Source organism: Onychostoma macrolepis, chromosome 12 (genome assembly GCF_012432095.1).
Source record: "Onychostoma macrolepis isolate SWU-2019 chromosome 12, ASM1243209v1, whole genome shotgun sequence".
NCBI lineage: Eukaryota > Metazoa > Chordata > Actinopteri > Cypriniformes > Cyprinidae > Onychostoma > Onychostoma macrolepis.
In genome coordinates, this window is record NC_081166.1 from 24,942,708 (window position 1) to 24,959,179 (window position 16,472).

Below are 16,472 nucleotides of genomic sequence, written 5' to 3' on the forward strand. Positions count from 1 at the left end.
ATATGCTTTATTTGATTAACTCTTTATTAGAAGCATTTTAATGAAAAAATGAATGAGAAAAAAAATTCTAAGGACACTGAAAAAATATCTGCTTGTTGGGCTGTATTAGGATGCTCAGGTAAATCATCAGATTACGTCAGTGATGTCCATTTTGATGTCTGATTGCATTCCAAGGATATTGTTCTTTTGATTGTGATATCCTTATTGGTCAGTGCGTGATATCAGCATGCTTTACATAAGTCCGTCTTTCTCACACACACCAACACTGTCAGTTTGATGAGCGTCAGTGGTGCTTGAGGGGGCGTTACCCTTTCCACACAACCACGCAATCTATTCCCCCCCGGAAAAGAGGGGGATGTGCGGGGGAAAGATGGATGGAGAAGAGGAAAGGGGAGGGCAGGAGAGGGGGATGACTCATCCTCTGTGAGAGGAGCAGTGCATCAATGTCTTTACAGTGAACACACAATACTGACAGACGAACTGTGAGGAAAGATGAGAATTGAAAGATGGGAGGGCTCAAGGATGGAAAAGGTTCTTCAGGTTATTAAAATGGTCCTCATGCTAATAATGGTTCTTTTGAGAATAATGGTTAACAGTTCATAAATATAGCCAATTTTTCTTGCACTCTTAAAAATAAAGGTTCCAGAAGGTAAATTTTGCAGCGATTCCACTGAACCATTATTTTTACTGTAAATTACATTTTATCATCTTTTCACTGTAAGGACCTTTTGTGCAATGGAAAGGTTCCACGAATGTTAAAGGTTCTTCATGGAACCATAGATGCCAATAAATAACCTTTATTTTTTAAGATGTTCAATCAAATTTATTTGACAAATACTCCTAAAATAAAGGTTCTTTACCAGCATATATGGTTCCATGATGAACCTTTAATTCATGGAACCTTTCCATTCCACAAAAGGTTCTGTATAGTGAAAAATATTTATAAAATGTTCTTCACTCTAGAAAAAAAAATGGTTCTTTTAAGAACTGTTCATTAAAAGGTTCTTTAGGGAACCCAAAATGGATCTTATATGGTATCACTGAAAAAAGCCCTGCGTGAACCTTCATGTTTAAGAGCGAAATGCGTCCTCAAAAAGATTTTTTTAAAAAATGCCCTTGAAAATCAATACCTGGGACAAATATAGACGGCACATTTCTGACATCAGAATACGTGCGTATATGTATCCGTAACATCTCTGAGCTGCACGATTCTGCTGCCTGCAGCTGCGTTGGGCTGTTTTCTATTTTATGAATGGATGCTAGGAGGGGCCATGATGTCAGTACTCTCAGTGAGAACCCCCACCCCACCCCCCTCCACACACACACCTCCAGATGCGGGAAAAGCCTTCATAACCACCGAGCTAAATCTGAGCATCCCCCCTGCCTCCCTCCTCCACGTATCCCACGCATCCATCCGCATGCACTCACCGCCCCTCTCCCTCCAACCACACCTGTTCTCCTATCAGAGGAACCAGCTTCAACCAGTCTGCTAAGGGGCTTGCTGACGCCAGAAGACCCCCCCTTTCCTCTCTCTCTCTCTCTCTCTCTCTCTCTCTCGTGCTCCTTTTTCGCCACTAAAAGAGTGGCATGAATAATCCATGCCAGATAAAGAACTGCAGCAGAGAGGGACGTGATCACAAGCCTCGCTTGTGCACATACGCACACCCTCGGACACACACACACAGGCGCGTATATCGTGAGCAGGGCTGATGGAGACAGAGCAGAGGGGCGTGTGAGACTGCAGTGGCATCCTTCTTCTCCGCTCGACGCGTGCAGAACGATCTTCCTCTTGCGCTCCGAAAGCTGAAGCCGGCATGTTCTGCTTCTGCTTGCAGGGCTCTTTGCTGAAGCTCCAGGCTCTGGAGGGAGACACCAGCCCTTCTTCAGACACCTCTCCCGACGAAAGTCCATCCAGCCCGGGATTCAAAGCCGAAATCCTGATTCCTTCATGCAATGGCGTTGGGCAAGAGCACAGCTCACCAGGTAAGAGAGCCGGCAGTGCTTTATGGGTATAGCATGTGAGTGCCTGATGGTCAGAATGAATGGTGGGCTGCTACGTTGCATGAATGAATGAATGTGATCTGCTGATATGAAAACCCACTGACCGACTAAGACTGATAGGAGGGCTGGGCTTATTTGTTTATGTGTTTTGTGAAGAAGATGGCTCTTGTTTTTTGGGCACACGTGAGTCACTTGCCCGAGCCGCTTCACACTGGCATCTATTAATAACGCAGGCACTGAGATCGCAGGCACCTCCTCACAGCACGACTTTAACACATAAGCACATGTATTCATCCCACAGTTTGGTCAGATTCTTTATGCACTACCTCTTGCATACATCATTTCACTGTTTTTTCTCTGATCTAAAAGCTAACAAATGATGCTGGAGCTTTTTTTCAGAGCTAACTTCACTCTTCTGAGTGAAGTTACTTTTAACCAGCTGGTGATTTTTGAGCTCTCCTCAAGTTCACACAGGTGTAGCAGAGTAACCACACGTGTAGTATATATTCAGGTGATTTTGACAACCATGAAGTATTTTTTTTTTTTTTTAGTAAGCATGCAATTTCATCTAATGAAGTGACATTTATACACTACTGTTCAAAAGTGTTTTTGAAAATTTTAAAAAGAAGTCACTTATGCTCAACAAGTCTGCATTTAATTAATCAAAAATACAGTAAAAACATCAATATTGTGAAATATTATTACAATTTAAAACAACTGTTTTATATTTGGAACATTTTTTAAATGTTGTTTATTCCTGCGATGGAAAGCTGAATTTTCAGCATCATTACTCCAGTCTTCACTGTTACATGATCCTTCAGAAATCATTCTAATATGCTGATTTGCTGCTCAAGAAACATTTATTATTATTATTATCAAGGCAAGGCAAGGCAAGTTTATTTATATAGCACATTTCGTACACAGTGGTAATTCAAAGTGCTAGTCAACAATTATCAATGTTGAAACTTCTTTTTTTTTCCTGAATTCTTTGGTGAATAGAAAGTTCACAGCAAAAGAACAGCATTTATTTAAAATGGAAATATTTTGTAGCATTATAAATGTCTTTACTGTCACTTTTGATCAGTTTAAAAATGCACACACACACACACACACACACACACACAAAGTACTGACCCCAAACTTTTGAACAGTAGTGTGCATTTTGAAGCTTAACTGAACTACTGAAGCCACTGTTTGTTACCGTTTTTGGTTCACAATTACTATATGCCACAGCCTGTAGTTTCAATGGGTCAGAGAGGTTACAGTGACTCAGGTATGTGTGTGTCTGTGTGTGTGTGTTAAGCTCAGCAGTTTGTCATTTGTTTACTCTGTTCATTTCCTCTCTCTCTGCATCTTTGTTTTCATTTGTGTCTGAAAATTGTTCTTTTTGGAAAAGTGTGTAATGCTGAAGTTTGCTTGAGTCAGTATGAATGGTGAATTTGCATTATTATGCTACAAAACTTCTACGTTTTGATTTATTAAGGTGTCCTTTCCCAAAATTTGTATTAAAAGATCTCATTGCCCTTTTTACGAAGTTACAGTACGAAGTTACAGTTTTTTTTTACTTGTCACACAATTTATGAAACCTGACACTCAAACACCAGAACCACACACCAAATCTTCAAAACCATATGCTAATTCTTGGCCTTTGACTCAGTTTTCAATTTCATAAAAACTTTTTGTAAAACACAACACAATTCTCTATGTAACACACAAAAATCTAACAGGAATTAATATTGTGGCAAAGGTGTTTGCAAATGTTTGGTTTTGAGATGAGTTTGTGATATTTTGAATGCAGTGCTTCATTTTGTAAGAGATGTGAGGCATTTTGCATTTTGTGTGTGCAGTTCTTGGATTTGTGTGTTGAGATTTGAATGATGTGTAAGAAGTTGAAAAGAATTGTAAACAGTTTATCTTATACAGGCTTTGATAATTATGGTATTGGCACTTTCTAAATTATTAGCAGGGTTTGCTAAGACAAACTTCACTATTACTGTTTAGTGTGAGTGAATTGAACAATCCCCTAGTGGTAAGTTTTAATACAGTTCTTCAAATCATGCATCTTGTTCAGCAGAAGCCCTGCATCCCTCAGCAGTGACAATCAGGCGCTTTGTCACAACAGGTGTACTATTACTTTTCTAACCAGCCAGATTTATGATTTTCTCCTTGTAGACAACAAAAAAAAAAGATGAAAAGTCCTATAGAGCCTCAAGCTTCATCTTTAAAAAAATAAATAAATCATTAATATCATAAAGTTTTTGGGACAGGCCTTTTTAAACTTGGGCCACTAAGCACTGTGTTTAAAATACACTAGCAACCACCTTAGCAACTCATAAGTCAGTAGGCCTATATTACAGAAACAAATTAGTTAGCAAGGGCCATCTATTCTCACTAGTTTATACAGTTACTGAGCTCATTTTTAAGTAACAAACATTTCGGTGCAGTAGATATGTTTCTGATAATGGAACAGCCCTAGTAATGGCTCACTGCCTTGGAACTAGAGAGCTGACTGAAGTACACCCTAGAAACCATACAGCAATGCAATAACAACCCCTCAGAACACTTAAGCAAACACATAGCAACACCCTGGCAACAGCAGATAGCATACATAACAATACAGTAGCATCCACTCAGAACATTTTAGCAGCCACATGTAATCACCATGGCAACCACCCACAACATCTTAGCAACTACATAACAACACAGTAACAACCACTCAGAACACATATGCAACTGCATAGCGACTCCCTAGAAACAGCCCAGAACATCTAACAGCTGCAAAGTAACACAGTAACTACCCACTCAGAACACATGAGCAACCACATAACAAATCCCTAGCAACAGCCTACAAACAATATCATTTAGAACAAATAGGCAACTCCCTAACAACAGCCCATAATATTTAGTAATTTCAGAACATCTTAGCAACAGCATCTCCCTAGCAACAGCCCAGAACATCTTTGAAACTGCAAAGCAAGACAATATCACTAACTCGATACAAATAGGCAATTGCATAACAACACAGTAAAGTTCACTCGTGACATCCTAGCAACTGCATAGGAACTCCCTAGCAACAGCTCACAACACCTAGCAACTGCATAGCACCACAGTAACAACCGACACACAGCATCTTAGCATCCATATATTAGCACCCTGGCAATCACTCACACATAGCACATTACCAACCACATACAGGCCAGAACACCTTTGAAACTATATAACAACTCCTAGCAACTGTCCCTAACACCTAGCAACTCCATAGTACCACATTAACATCCACTCAGGACATCTTAGCAACCACATATAAACATCCTGGCAACGACTCGCACATCGCACATTAGCAACCACATATCAACCCCCTAGCAACAGGCCAGAACACCTCAGAACACTCAGAACATCTTAGCAACCACATAGAAACACCCTGGCAACCACTCACACATAGCAACTCCCTAGCAACAGCCCAGAACACATTTTAAACTGTACAGGAACTCCTAGCAACTGTCCCTAACACCTAGCAACTCCATAGCAATACATTAACATTCACTCAGAACATCTTAGCAACCACATATAAACACCCTGGCAACCACTCACACTAGTAGCTCCCTAGCAACAGCCCAGAACACAATTGAAACTGTACAGGAACTCCTAGCAACTGTCCCTAACACCTATCAACTCCATAGAAACAAATTAACATCCACTCAGAACATCTTAGAAACCACAAATAAACACCCTGGCAACCACTCACACATTGCATATTAGCAACCACATAGCAACAGCCTAGCAACCACGCACAACACTTTGGAATTGTGCTGGCAGATTTTGCACAGCAAGCACCACTCCCTTTTTTTTCAGAGAATTGAACTGTTTAGTTGTATTTGAAATGGATCAGATTGGATATCAGGCAACAGTGAGAAAATCTTCTGTCTTTTCCAGATGAAGTGCTCAGTTTGAATCGTAATCTAAGGGTTAGCAGTCCTCAGACACATTGCTTTTATCCCAGCGTGGGACTCTGATCTGTGTGTGTGTGTGTGTGTTCAGACTGTAGGCTGGCAGAGGGTGACTGTAGCAGTGATTTCCAGCAGAGCCCGGGGCCCAGTCGACTCATCCAGCACATCACAGACGACAAAGCCCCTGCCCTCCCCACGCTGCTCCAGCCTCAGCCAGAGTCAACGCTTCAACACAGACCCTGAATCTGCCCCGTCTCCACCCTGCGCACAGCATCTCATTATGTACGAGTACACACACACACGTTGGGTTTCCATGTTTTATGGGGACGTTCCATAGATGTAATGATTTTATACTGTATTTTCTATCCCCTTAGCCTAAACCTACCCCTCACATAAAACTTCCTGCATTTTTAGATTTTCAAAAAAGATCATTCTCTATGATTTATAAGCTGTTTTCCTTGTGGGGACTGAAACATTTCTCCACAAGGACAAGGATTTTGAATATTTTGTCCCCCTAAAATAGGGTATACCTGAACCACGCATACACACACACACACACACACACACACACCTCCTCTCTTTTCCTGGAGAGCAAGTCTCAGAATCAGCCGGCTGCAGCTAGTAACACAGTGACCCACTTTTTAAACCTGATTTTCATTTCTCATTATTAACATGAGTTTCCTGTTGACTAATGCTGTAGTGATAGAAACAGACATCTGTGACAGCCTATACTGTGTGTGTGTGTGTGTATGCTGAAACGGGAAATAGACAATGACTTTTCCGAAATTATGTTGTTTTTTTCTTGTTTTTTCTCTCTCTGTTTATGATGTTCTCACTGTGACTCATTAGGTCTGTACTAGTATTAATAGTACTAATAGATCCATACATTATTAGGATAAATAATTTAATAGCGTAAAATAAACTGGACAGGACACAAGATTACATGGCTGCTTAGAAAATTAATTTGAGTTTAAATGATCATAACTGTATTCAACATTGACAATAATAATACATTTTTCGCAAATCAGCATATTAGAATGATTTCTGAAGAATCACGTGATACTGAAGGATGGAGTAATAATGCTGAAAATTCAGCTTTGCATCACAGGAATAAATTGCATTTAAAATATATTACAATAAAGTAGTTATTTTGAATGATAATAATATTTCACAATTTTTGATCAGCTTTGGTGAGCATAAGAAACTTTTAAAAATCTTACGGACCCCAAATCTTTGAATGGTAGTGTACACTATAGAATTTAATGTTAAATACACCTTTTTTTTGTACATAGTATTTGTATTGAATTCACAGTGTTTCTAGCATCAGAAAATTTGCATTACTATCAAGATTGCATTTTTGCAGTTTTATTAATCCGATTAAAGTAGCCTGGTCTATGATCCTTGTAGTTGTACGGGTGTGTTTATATGCGTGTCTGTTTCTTCTATTTAGGGCTCGTGGACTTGTTAGAACAGAGGTTCCTGGAGACGCAAAGGAAGCTACTTCCATCCCACTCCTCACCAAACACATCCAAACTCTCAAGAGGAAAATACGCAGGTTTGAGGAGCGCTTTGAGCAAGAAATGAACTATAAGGTCAGAATAATTAAAAATCCTGGATATACGCTATATGGACAAAAGTATTGGGACACCCCCTTCTTTAGAACAGAAAAAAGGCACTTCCAAAACTCTGGCAACAAAGATGGAAACATAATTCATGTATTTAAAAATTGTATCTCTGTTGCAACAGATTTGAAAGTGTCTAAAATGACTTAGTTCCCTAGAATATCATTATATGCATAAATGTTAAGATTTGTACTCATGGAAATTACTAAAGTAGTCAAACCTGTTCATTAGAAGGGGGTGTCCCAATATTTTTGACAATATAGTGTATGTCATGAACAGTTCGACGTTGAGTTCAACATTTAACATTGTTGTTTAGTGCCCTCTACTGGAGAAGAATCGTACTACAGTGCTGTGTGATTTCATTTAGATAACCAAGAGAATCATTGGTCATATGATACATATGACAAGAAGTTACAGCACCTGAATTGAGTTTGTGCCTGTTCTCTCCCACAGCCTTCGCATAATGATAAATCGGCCAATCCAGAGATGTTCAAGCTCATGAGTGAACTAGCCAGGTCTCGCAAGCAGCTCAAAGGTAAGACTGCCAGTACAAATAATAAAATGTAAGGTAATTCATTGGCCCATTTTATTAATGAAAACCATTTTAAATGATTAATTGTTACATGGCTCTCAAGTCTTTTACATTTTATTGGAATGTCTGTGAACCCATGTTCAGATTTACCTTATCTTTAAAAAAGAGTCAGACATAAATACATAATGAGTAGATTAAAATTTAGTTGTCAATCTTAGATGTTTTTATTTTTTATAATAATTATAATGTTAATAATGGTAAATGTTAATTAAAAAAATAAAATTTTGAATATAAAAAAACAAAAAACTAAACAAACATTTTAATATATATATTTTTGTTTTTATATTTAAAATATATATGTATATGCATGTGTATATATAAATAAAATATATATTTAATATTTTACATTTTGTTGTCAATATTAGTTCAAAGTTAAATAATAGTTACATATGATTTTAGATATGTTCATGTGCAGAGATTTCATGGTGCTGTCTGTCAAAAGTTTTGTTGGTTGTGTATCAATCAAACCAATGAACTTGTTCACCCGTTTCCCCAGATTTGAAGCTTAGACAGTCGTTTGAAGAGTCCCGGACACATGACAACAACCAGTCCACAGATATTTGCAGGTACACCAACGGCCAGCAGGAGACGCCAGAGCAGCAGCACAAGCCCTCTCTGGAGGAGACGATGGACACACTTCTGAAACGACTACGGGAGAAACGCCAGGCCCTCGGCCTCCCAGACAACATGAAGGTGAGGCCATCTGCGGATGCATTCTGTTCGGGTGGGTGGGGATTTGACTGTGTGCTTGTGCGGCCAGGGTTTGCGGTGATTAACTCAACACGTGCTCTTCTGTCCACAGGAGATGACCCAAAGACAGATGGCCCTGGAGAAGATCACTCTGCAAAAATGTCTGCTGTATTTTGAGAGCTTACACGGCCGCCCTGTAAGAGGTTTTTCACATTTAAATACAGAAATGTTCTAGTTAATTAGATACGGATTAGGATTATAGCATTAATATTTGAACAAAATGTTTATCTTAATGTGATTTTGTCTCCGTAGGGCACCAAACAAGAGAAAAACCTGGTAAAACCTCTCTACGATAGATACCAGATGGTGAAACATCTCCTGTGTGCGATTCCCACTATTACAACTATTGTAAGTGTTATTATATACTGCATACAGTACACATACACTACCAGTCATATGGCTTTTGGAATTTAAAAAAATGTTTTTCATGTTTTTGAGATAAAGCTTTTTTGTTCACCAAGGCTGCATTTATTTGATTAAAAATCCAGTAAAACAGAAATACTGTGAAATAGTATTGCAATTTAAATGAACTGTTTTGTATTTGAATATGCATTCAAATGTTATTTATTCCTTTGACAAAGCTAAATTTTCAGCATAATTTTTCCAGCTCTCAGTGTCTTGATCTTTCAGAAATTTTCTGATTTGCTGGACAAGAAACATTTCTTATTATTATCAATGTTGAAAACAGTTGCTGCTTAGCCTTTTTTTTTTTTTGGAAACTGATATGTTACTATTTGGTTAAGTAAGATTTAAAAAAAAGCAAGGATGCATTAAATTGATCAAAAGTAACAGTAAAGACATTTATAATGTTACAAAACATTTATCTATTCAATCTATTCATTGAAGAATCCTGAAAAACGTATTATGATTTCCATAAAATATTAAGCAGCAACATTGATAATACAAACCATTATTAATAATTGAGAACCAATAATAATTGAGAACAATTAAGCACCAAATCAGCAAATTAGAATGATTTCTGAAGGATCATGTGACACCGAGACTGGAATAATGGCAAAAAACAAAACACTAGTTCTCTTATTTGAAAACTACAGTTTAGAGTAAGATTCTGTATGTTTATTTTGAATGTATCACAGGAAGAAGAAGAAGGCTCAGATGACGACTCTGTTCGGTACACACCCCCACCCGTGTGCCTCACTGATAAGAGAGGCTGTGGGGAGGAGGAGGGAGACAGCGACCCGGCCTTTGTGTCTCCGCTGGATGAGATCAAGACAGTGAGACATTCAGCCATAACCATGTCAAACCTCCACGAGGCCTCCAGGTACACAAGCCTAAGTCACATCACATGCAATAAAAATAATGAGGTAACATTTTAGTTTAGGGACCTATCCTTACTATTAAGTCGTTGCTTATTAGCATGCATTTTACTAGAATATTGGCTCTTTATTAGTACTTATAAAGCACATATTAATGCCGGTAACACTTTATTTTAAAGTGTCCTTGTTACACATGTTACATGTACTTACTATTAAATAACAATAAATTATGCATAATTACATGCAAGTAACCCTGAACCAAACCCTAATTCTAACCCTACCCATATAGCAAGTACATGTAGTTAATTAATATTACTCAGTACTTAAATGTAACAAGGACACCTTAAAATAAAGTGTAACCTTAATTCCTTATTCTGCGTGAGCATATTTTAGATCCCTTAAAGGGATAGTTCATCCAAAAATGAAAATTCTGTCAGTAATTACTCACCCTCATGTCATTCCAAACCCATAAGACCTTTGTTCATCTTCGGAACACAAATTAAGATATTTTTGACGAAATCCGAGAGTTTTCTGACCCTCATAGTCAGCAACGCAACTGAAACATTCAAGGCCTGACACGGAAGAGAAGAAATTGTTGAATAAAGTTATTTTTGTTTTCTTTGCGCACAAAAAGTATTTTCATAGCTTCATGAAATTACGGTTGAACCACTGATGTCACATGGACTATTTTAACAATGTCCTTAGTACTTTTCTGGGACTGGGACTGTGTCAGTTGCATTGCTGTCTATGCAGGGTATGATTCATGTTCTATATTTCAAGTCTTCTGAAGTCATATTTTGTGTGAAGAATAGACTGAGATTTAAGTCGTTATTCACAGTCATTTCAAATATGTTACATCGAGACGTGGCATTTGAATTGACTGCGCACAATTGAGATTGGAGAATCAAAACAAAACCTGTCAATTTCTCTGTTTATCACACACAAAGGTATCGAATGAGTCTGGCCCCAGTTCCTATTTATTTTTGTTGGTAGAGCAGGGTTGCCTGATCTGCCTAACAAAGCTAGCCCAGTGAATACGAAAAATGTAACTCTCATACCTAAAATACATATTTTACAGCACTGGTAAAAATAAAAAAGTTGATTGTCTCACACAGAAGTCACTTTCAAACCAAGCAGCAGCATCAAAATTTCAAGATAATCCTAACAAGTTGGGAAGTTGGAAATTGCTTCCATAGATTTTTTCCTTTCTTTATTTACTATAATCATTCCTGGAGAGACCTGCCAGTTACCATAGAAACATCTGCACAGAGGCTCCCTTCCAGTGCCTTTCTCTCACAAAAATCTCCTTACAGTGTCTCATCATCTAGCACAGTTTTATCATTGTCAGAATATAAATCGGGTAGACTAAAATATGTCAGTATAAGCATTTCTGTCAAATATACATAGTTTTAACAACAAGTTAAACCTTTAAACTGTGGCTAACAGTATAAAAGTTTAAAATTCTTCAGGAAAACCGCAGAATTGGCAATCCTCTGGACAATATTCTGCAAAATATATTCTGTTGTGTAAGATGGGTGTGTAAATGTTTCCTAATGATAAATTGTAAGATAAAATATTCCTTTACAAACTGTCTTTGTCTACTTGAATTGCAGGTCTGAGTTGCTGGAGTGTTTGCGTGAGACTCGAGCCGAGAAGAAGAGACGACGTAAAGCCATCAGAGAGTTTGAGGAGCAGTTCCTCAGACAGATGGGAAGGTAAAACACAGATGCGTTACTGTGGCATTAACACATTTTAATGGTATTTTGTTACTTTTGTCTTTTTGAACATGGACAGGAAGGAAAAAGGAAAATAAAGTTCAAAATAGTTCGGCGTAGTTAGCATAATGCACATCTATGATACACAAAATAATACCACCAGGAAGAAAAACAAACAAACAATGTTTCTGTACACAATATATGAATTTTGTTTTTTAAATAAAATACATTTCCATTTAATCTGCTATCCACTGATGTACAAAACTGCTTCAGTAAGGCAACTCAAGGGTTAAATGTGTGTTTTAATGGTAGTGTAATCTAACAGAGTCATCCGTTTCATGCGGTATCTGTTTTTTTTCTTCTTTCCCTCTCCGCCAAAATAATGAAGAACCGCACAAAAAGATGACCGAATCCCCATGGCCGAGGAGTACCAGGAGTACAAAAGTCTCAAAGCCAAATTACGCTTACTGGAAGTGTTGCTCAGCAAACAGGAAACCACATAGACTATCTGAGTTAAAGAGATTCTTTCTGCCTTTCAGTGTTGAACCCAATGTTTGGACCAAATGGAGTTTTTACATTTGACATAATTGTGCCATAATGATGCTAAAATGCACTTTAATATAATTTCTGACCACATTGGAAGTCCTAGACTCAATGGGTTGGGCCGAACCGATCAAGGCCTTTTGGTGGCTACTATCACATAAACGCAAACGTGTGCGATCTCTGTGCTGTGTACAGAGTGAGACGGATCGATACAAACCTCATTCAGATTTCAAAGGGCAAAAGGAAATATAGAGTATTCATATATGTTTATGGAATATGGCACTTTATTTTTGGAGAAGATTTTTTTAACCAAAGTTGAATCGTATGCAATTTTCACGTTTTCTTGCTCTTGTTTGAAGCTAGTTTATGATTCTAATTAGGAACATGGTGACATTATGCACACTAATGAGGATCCATGATTTTCTGGGGCGAGACACTATCTTTAGTCTGTCAAATAATGCAAAGCTCTAGATAGAAAACAACTCAGAGCACTTAAAATAATGGTTTTATGCAAATTTCAATGAGTTCCCTAACATAAAAATACAGCAGCAACAAACCATAATCGTATGCATTGTGTGAACTAACAAAATGTAATTGTTTATTTCTCATATATTTGTCTCTCGCATTAAAAAGGGAGCACAAAATGAGACATACTACCCAAGAACTGAAAAGATTCTCCCAGAAGAGCTAAGGACTGTATTTTTAAAGATCTATTTTTTTCAAAAACATGTTAAAGTATGGTACGTGGCTATCACAGAGCACAGTTTTCCTCCTATATACGAAGTACAAATGATATATTGGTTAAAATGAACACTGTCCAATCACGTCGTACACTAAAAACAATACTGAAGCCCAAAGTAGGAGATATGTTCATGAGAAGCGGATGTGCGCTTTAAGTGCAATTCTGCTCAAGTAGCTACTCTCTGGAAACTAAACAATCAATATCTTTCCTTTCCGACGGCTCTACTGCAATGAACTATTACAATCTTTGTGTAGTGTCTTTGCATGCCAACCAGCGTAAACTGTTGAATTGTGCTACAATCAGGTGTGGTTATTCTGTCATGTTATCGTCGTCCCAAAATTTATTTGCTGTACACATCCACAATGACAAATGTAGCTTTTGAATGTTAGCTATAGTGCACGTAACTCTACATTGGTTTATACAGTAAATATATATATATATATATATATATATATATATATATATATATAATTATCTATATATATTTGCGTTATCGTGAACCTTTTCTTTTCCATCACCAAAGTCCTGTATTGTGCACTTCTGATTCTGTCCATTTTCTATTCACCAGTTAAAAAATAAATATTTTTCTATCTACACGTCGTATCACATTTATTATATGTTAAATCACAGTATACTGGATGGGTTGGAATAGATAACATGAAACACTGCTGAAGAACAGTTATGGAAGTGCTAATGTCAACGTTTCCAAAAATGTTTGCAATCATGCTACAGATACGTCCAATCACGTTTTTTTTTTTGAGATATCTTACTTGATATCCTCACATTCATAATGCCTCATAAGAATGGTTGTCTCGATTCACTGATCTGAGTGACTTGATGAGCGTTTAGTGTTAAATTTGTGTAAACTTTGGTTACAATTCTGCGTTCTAACAGGAAGGTCTGACAGCCAATAGGATTAAAGAAGCAGTTTGTTTGACAGGTCAACATCCCAACACAAAAATAGGAGCACAACATATCTAACCCAACCCCGGGGCGAGATCCATAAGCTAGTAAACGAAAAGCTGTGAGACACATGCTGCGGAGGAGCCTTACAGACACCAGAAGGAATTATGGATAAGTTTGATAATGGGTAAGGAGGACGGCGAAAGAAGGCGATTTTCTGTGCTGTTCAAGGCAGCAGGAGGGTTCAGTTTCGTAGGTTAGCGTCCCACGCTGATGTTGCAGGTCTTGCAGCTGGGATCCTTCTTGGCGTTGACTGTGGACAGGCTCATGAGCTGGTGGCCGCTGATCTCAGCTACCGTGCCCAGGCTCAGATCCATGGGGTCGGTGTAGATGACCTCCAGGATAAGGTCCTGTGCATGGTGGAACACCAGCTGGCCGTCTTCATCCTGTGAGCACGTCAAAAAGCGGTTGTTGGCGAGATCCAGTGCTGGAAGGCGCTGCTTGCAGAACTCATCTCCAGACGAGCCCTTTGGTGCGATCACCAAAATGACGTAGTGATAGGCTGTATACATGCAGTAGAAGTCGGCGAAATACAGGTTTGTCTTGGGGCTGAAGAGCTCCTCGGCTGGCAGCTGGAAGCGGTAGCGGCCGTATGGTGAGTCCTGTGGGGGTTTGCCCGTGTTGAACTCAGTGTTGCAGCTGAAGAAGATGCCCTCGAGCTTCCCGCTGATGGGCGAACCGTGGCTGCCGCTGTTGTCCTTCACTGATGGCAACATCTTGTTGTTTTGGGCCTCCCTGCAACAAGAAAATTCACTGTAAATGACAAATGACTTCATGGAGGTGATGTTTAGTGGCACTAAAAGAAATTCAATTTAACGCAAACCATTTTCTCCTGACTTTTGCACTTAACGTCACTGCCAGTGACTAAACTATGGTGGCCGAGAGAGCTCAACGCGCTACAAATAGAAAAAAAAACACCTGCAAATTAAGAAAACAACTTTGTCAATTTTACAACACACGTGGTGCAAATACTCACAACACAACCAAATAAAGAAACGCACTGCAAATAGAAAAAACACCAGCAAATTAAGAAAACAACATCAATTTGACAGCACATGTGCTACAAATGCTCACAACACAAACAAATAAAAATCTTTATTTGGTTGTGTTGTGATCATTAGCAGCACCTGCTGTCAAACTGATGAAGATGTTTTCTTGATTTGCTGGTGCTTTTTCTATTTGTATGTGTTTTCTGAAGTTGCAGCGTGTTGAGCTCTCCTGTAGTAGCTGGAGAACACATTACAGCTAATTCGGAAACTGAAAAAGTAATAGCAAAGCTATCAAATGGGTTCAAAAACAACATGATTCTTAAGGACCACTTTCATGGTATTGTTATGATGCAGTTTTGTCCTATTTGGACCTTGACAGCAGTTTCCATACACTTCTATTAAATGGAAAAGAGCAGAATGAACATTCTGCTAAATGTCTCCTTTTGTTTTTCTCCGAAAAACAGTGTCATATAGGTTCATGACGATAGAGTGAGACAACATTTGTTTGGGAGAAAGATCTTTTTTACAATCTATGGAAGCCCGTTTCCATCAGAATAAGAAAATAAAAAGGAAATTGTGACTTTTTATCTCACAATTCTGACATTATATCTCACAATTTTTATTTATTTATTTTGGTTATTTTGAGTTAATTTTTCACAATTTTTATATCTCACAATTCAGACTCGCTTTCAAAACTGAATGTTTATAACAATTCTGACTTAATTTCTTGCAGTTCAGAATGTATATATTGCAATTATTTTGCAAAAACATTCTCAGAATTGTTTATAACAGAATTCTGACTTCATATCTCACCGTTCTAAGTTTGTCTTGCAATTATTTTGCAAAAATCGGTTGATGTTAAATCAAAATGAATCAGAATTGCAAGAAATATATGAATTATATGATCACAATAATCTTTTTCATTTTTTTTTTTAATTCTGTAAACAATAAAAACCAGCCTTTATGTAAATTATCATTATTAACTGTCTTCTGATTAATTCTCAGTTTGATCAGAAACCTTTTTCCTTTTTACTATAACCTCAGGGTTAGACCTGATCTTTATTGTTAATGTGGTAAATAAAACTGAAATGATATGAACAGGTAGAAACGCATGATTTATAATCCAGATATCTAATCAAGTCTGTGTGGAATTAATCTTTGAGTTTTACATGGGGCAAGTACAACAACAATAGACTTTCACTCCCTGATGTGAAACCGAATTTAATTACTTTTGAATAAAGCAAGACAATGAATACTGTAAAACTCACTGAAGTAAGATAAAGTGGTAAATTTAGATACATAAACTAGAGTCATATTAAAAAATATATTGA

The 16,472-nt window shown here is 37.8% G+C and overlaps 2 protein-coding genes across 4 annotated transcripts in view; one reads left to right on the plus strand and one right to left on the minus strand.

Moving 5' to 3' along the window:
• The first annotated feature begins 913 nt into the window (after positions 1-913).
• Positions 914-13,783, plus strand: fam13c (family with sequence similarity 13 member C). The gene is given in 11 exon segments (XM_058794040.1): positions 914-1,983; positions 6,040-6,124; positions 6,126-6,230; positions 7,399-7,540; positions 8,024-8,105; positions 8,659-8,855; positions 8,965-9,048; positions 9,165-9,260; positions 10,010-10,194; positions 11,803-11,904; positions 12,293-13,783. Coding segments are annotated over 11 exon segments (1,362 nt in total). The 5' UTR covers positions 914-1,814; the 3' UTR covers positions 12,408-13,783.
• Positions 11,925-16,472, minus strand: part of phyhiplb (phytanoyl-CoA 2-hydroxylase interacting protein-like b) — a 29,533-nt gene continuing 24,985 nt past the window's right edge. For all 3 annotated transcript variants that reach the window (XM_058794041.1, XM_058794043.1, XM_058794042.1), the window contains exon 5: positions 11,925-14,887. In XM_058794041.1, the coding sequence (XP_058650024.1) occupies positions 14,350-14,887 (538 nt within the window). In that variant the 3' untranslated portion in view covers positions 11,925-14,349. The remainder of the gene's footprint in view (positions 14,888-16,472) is intronic.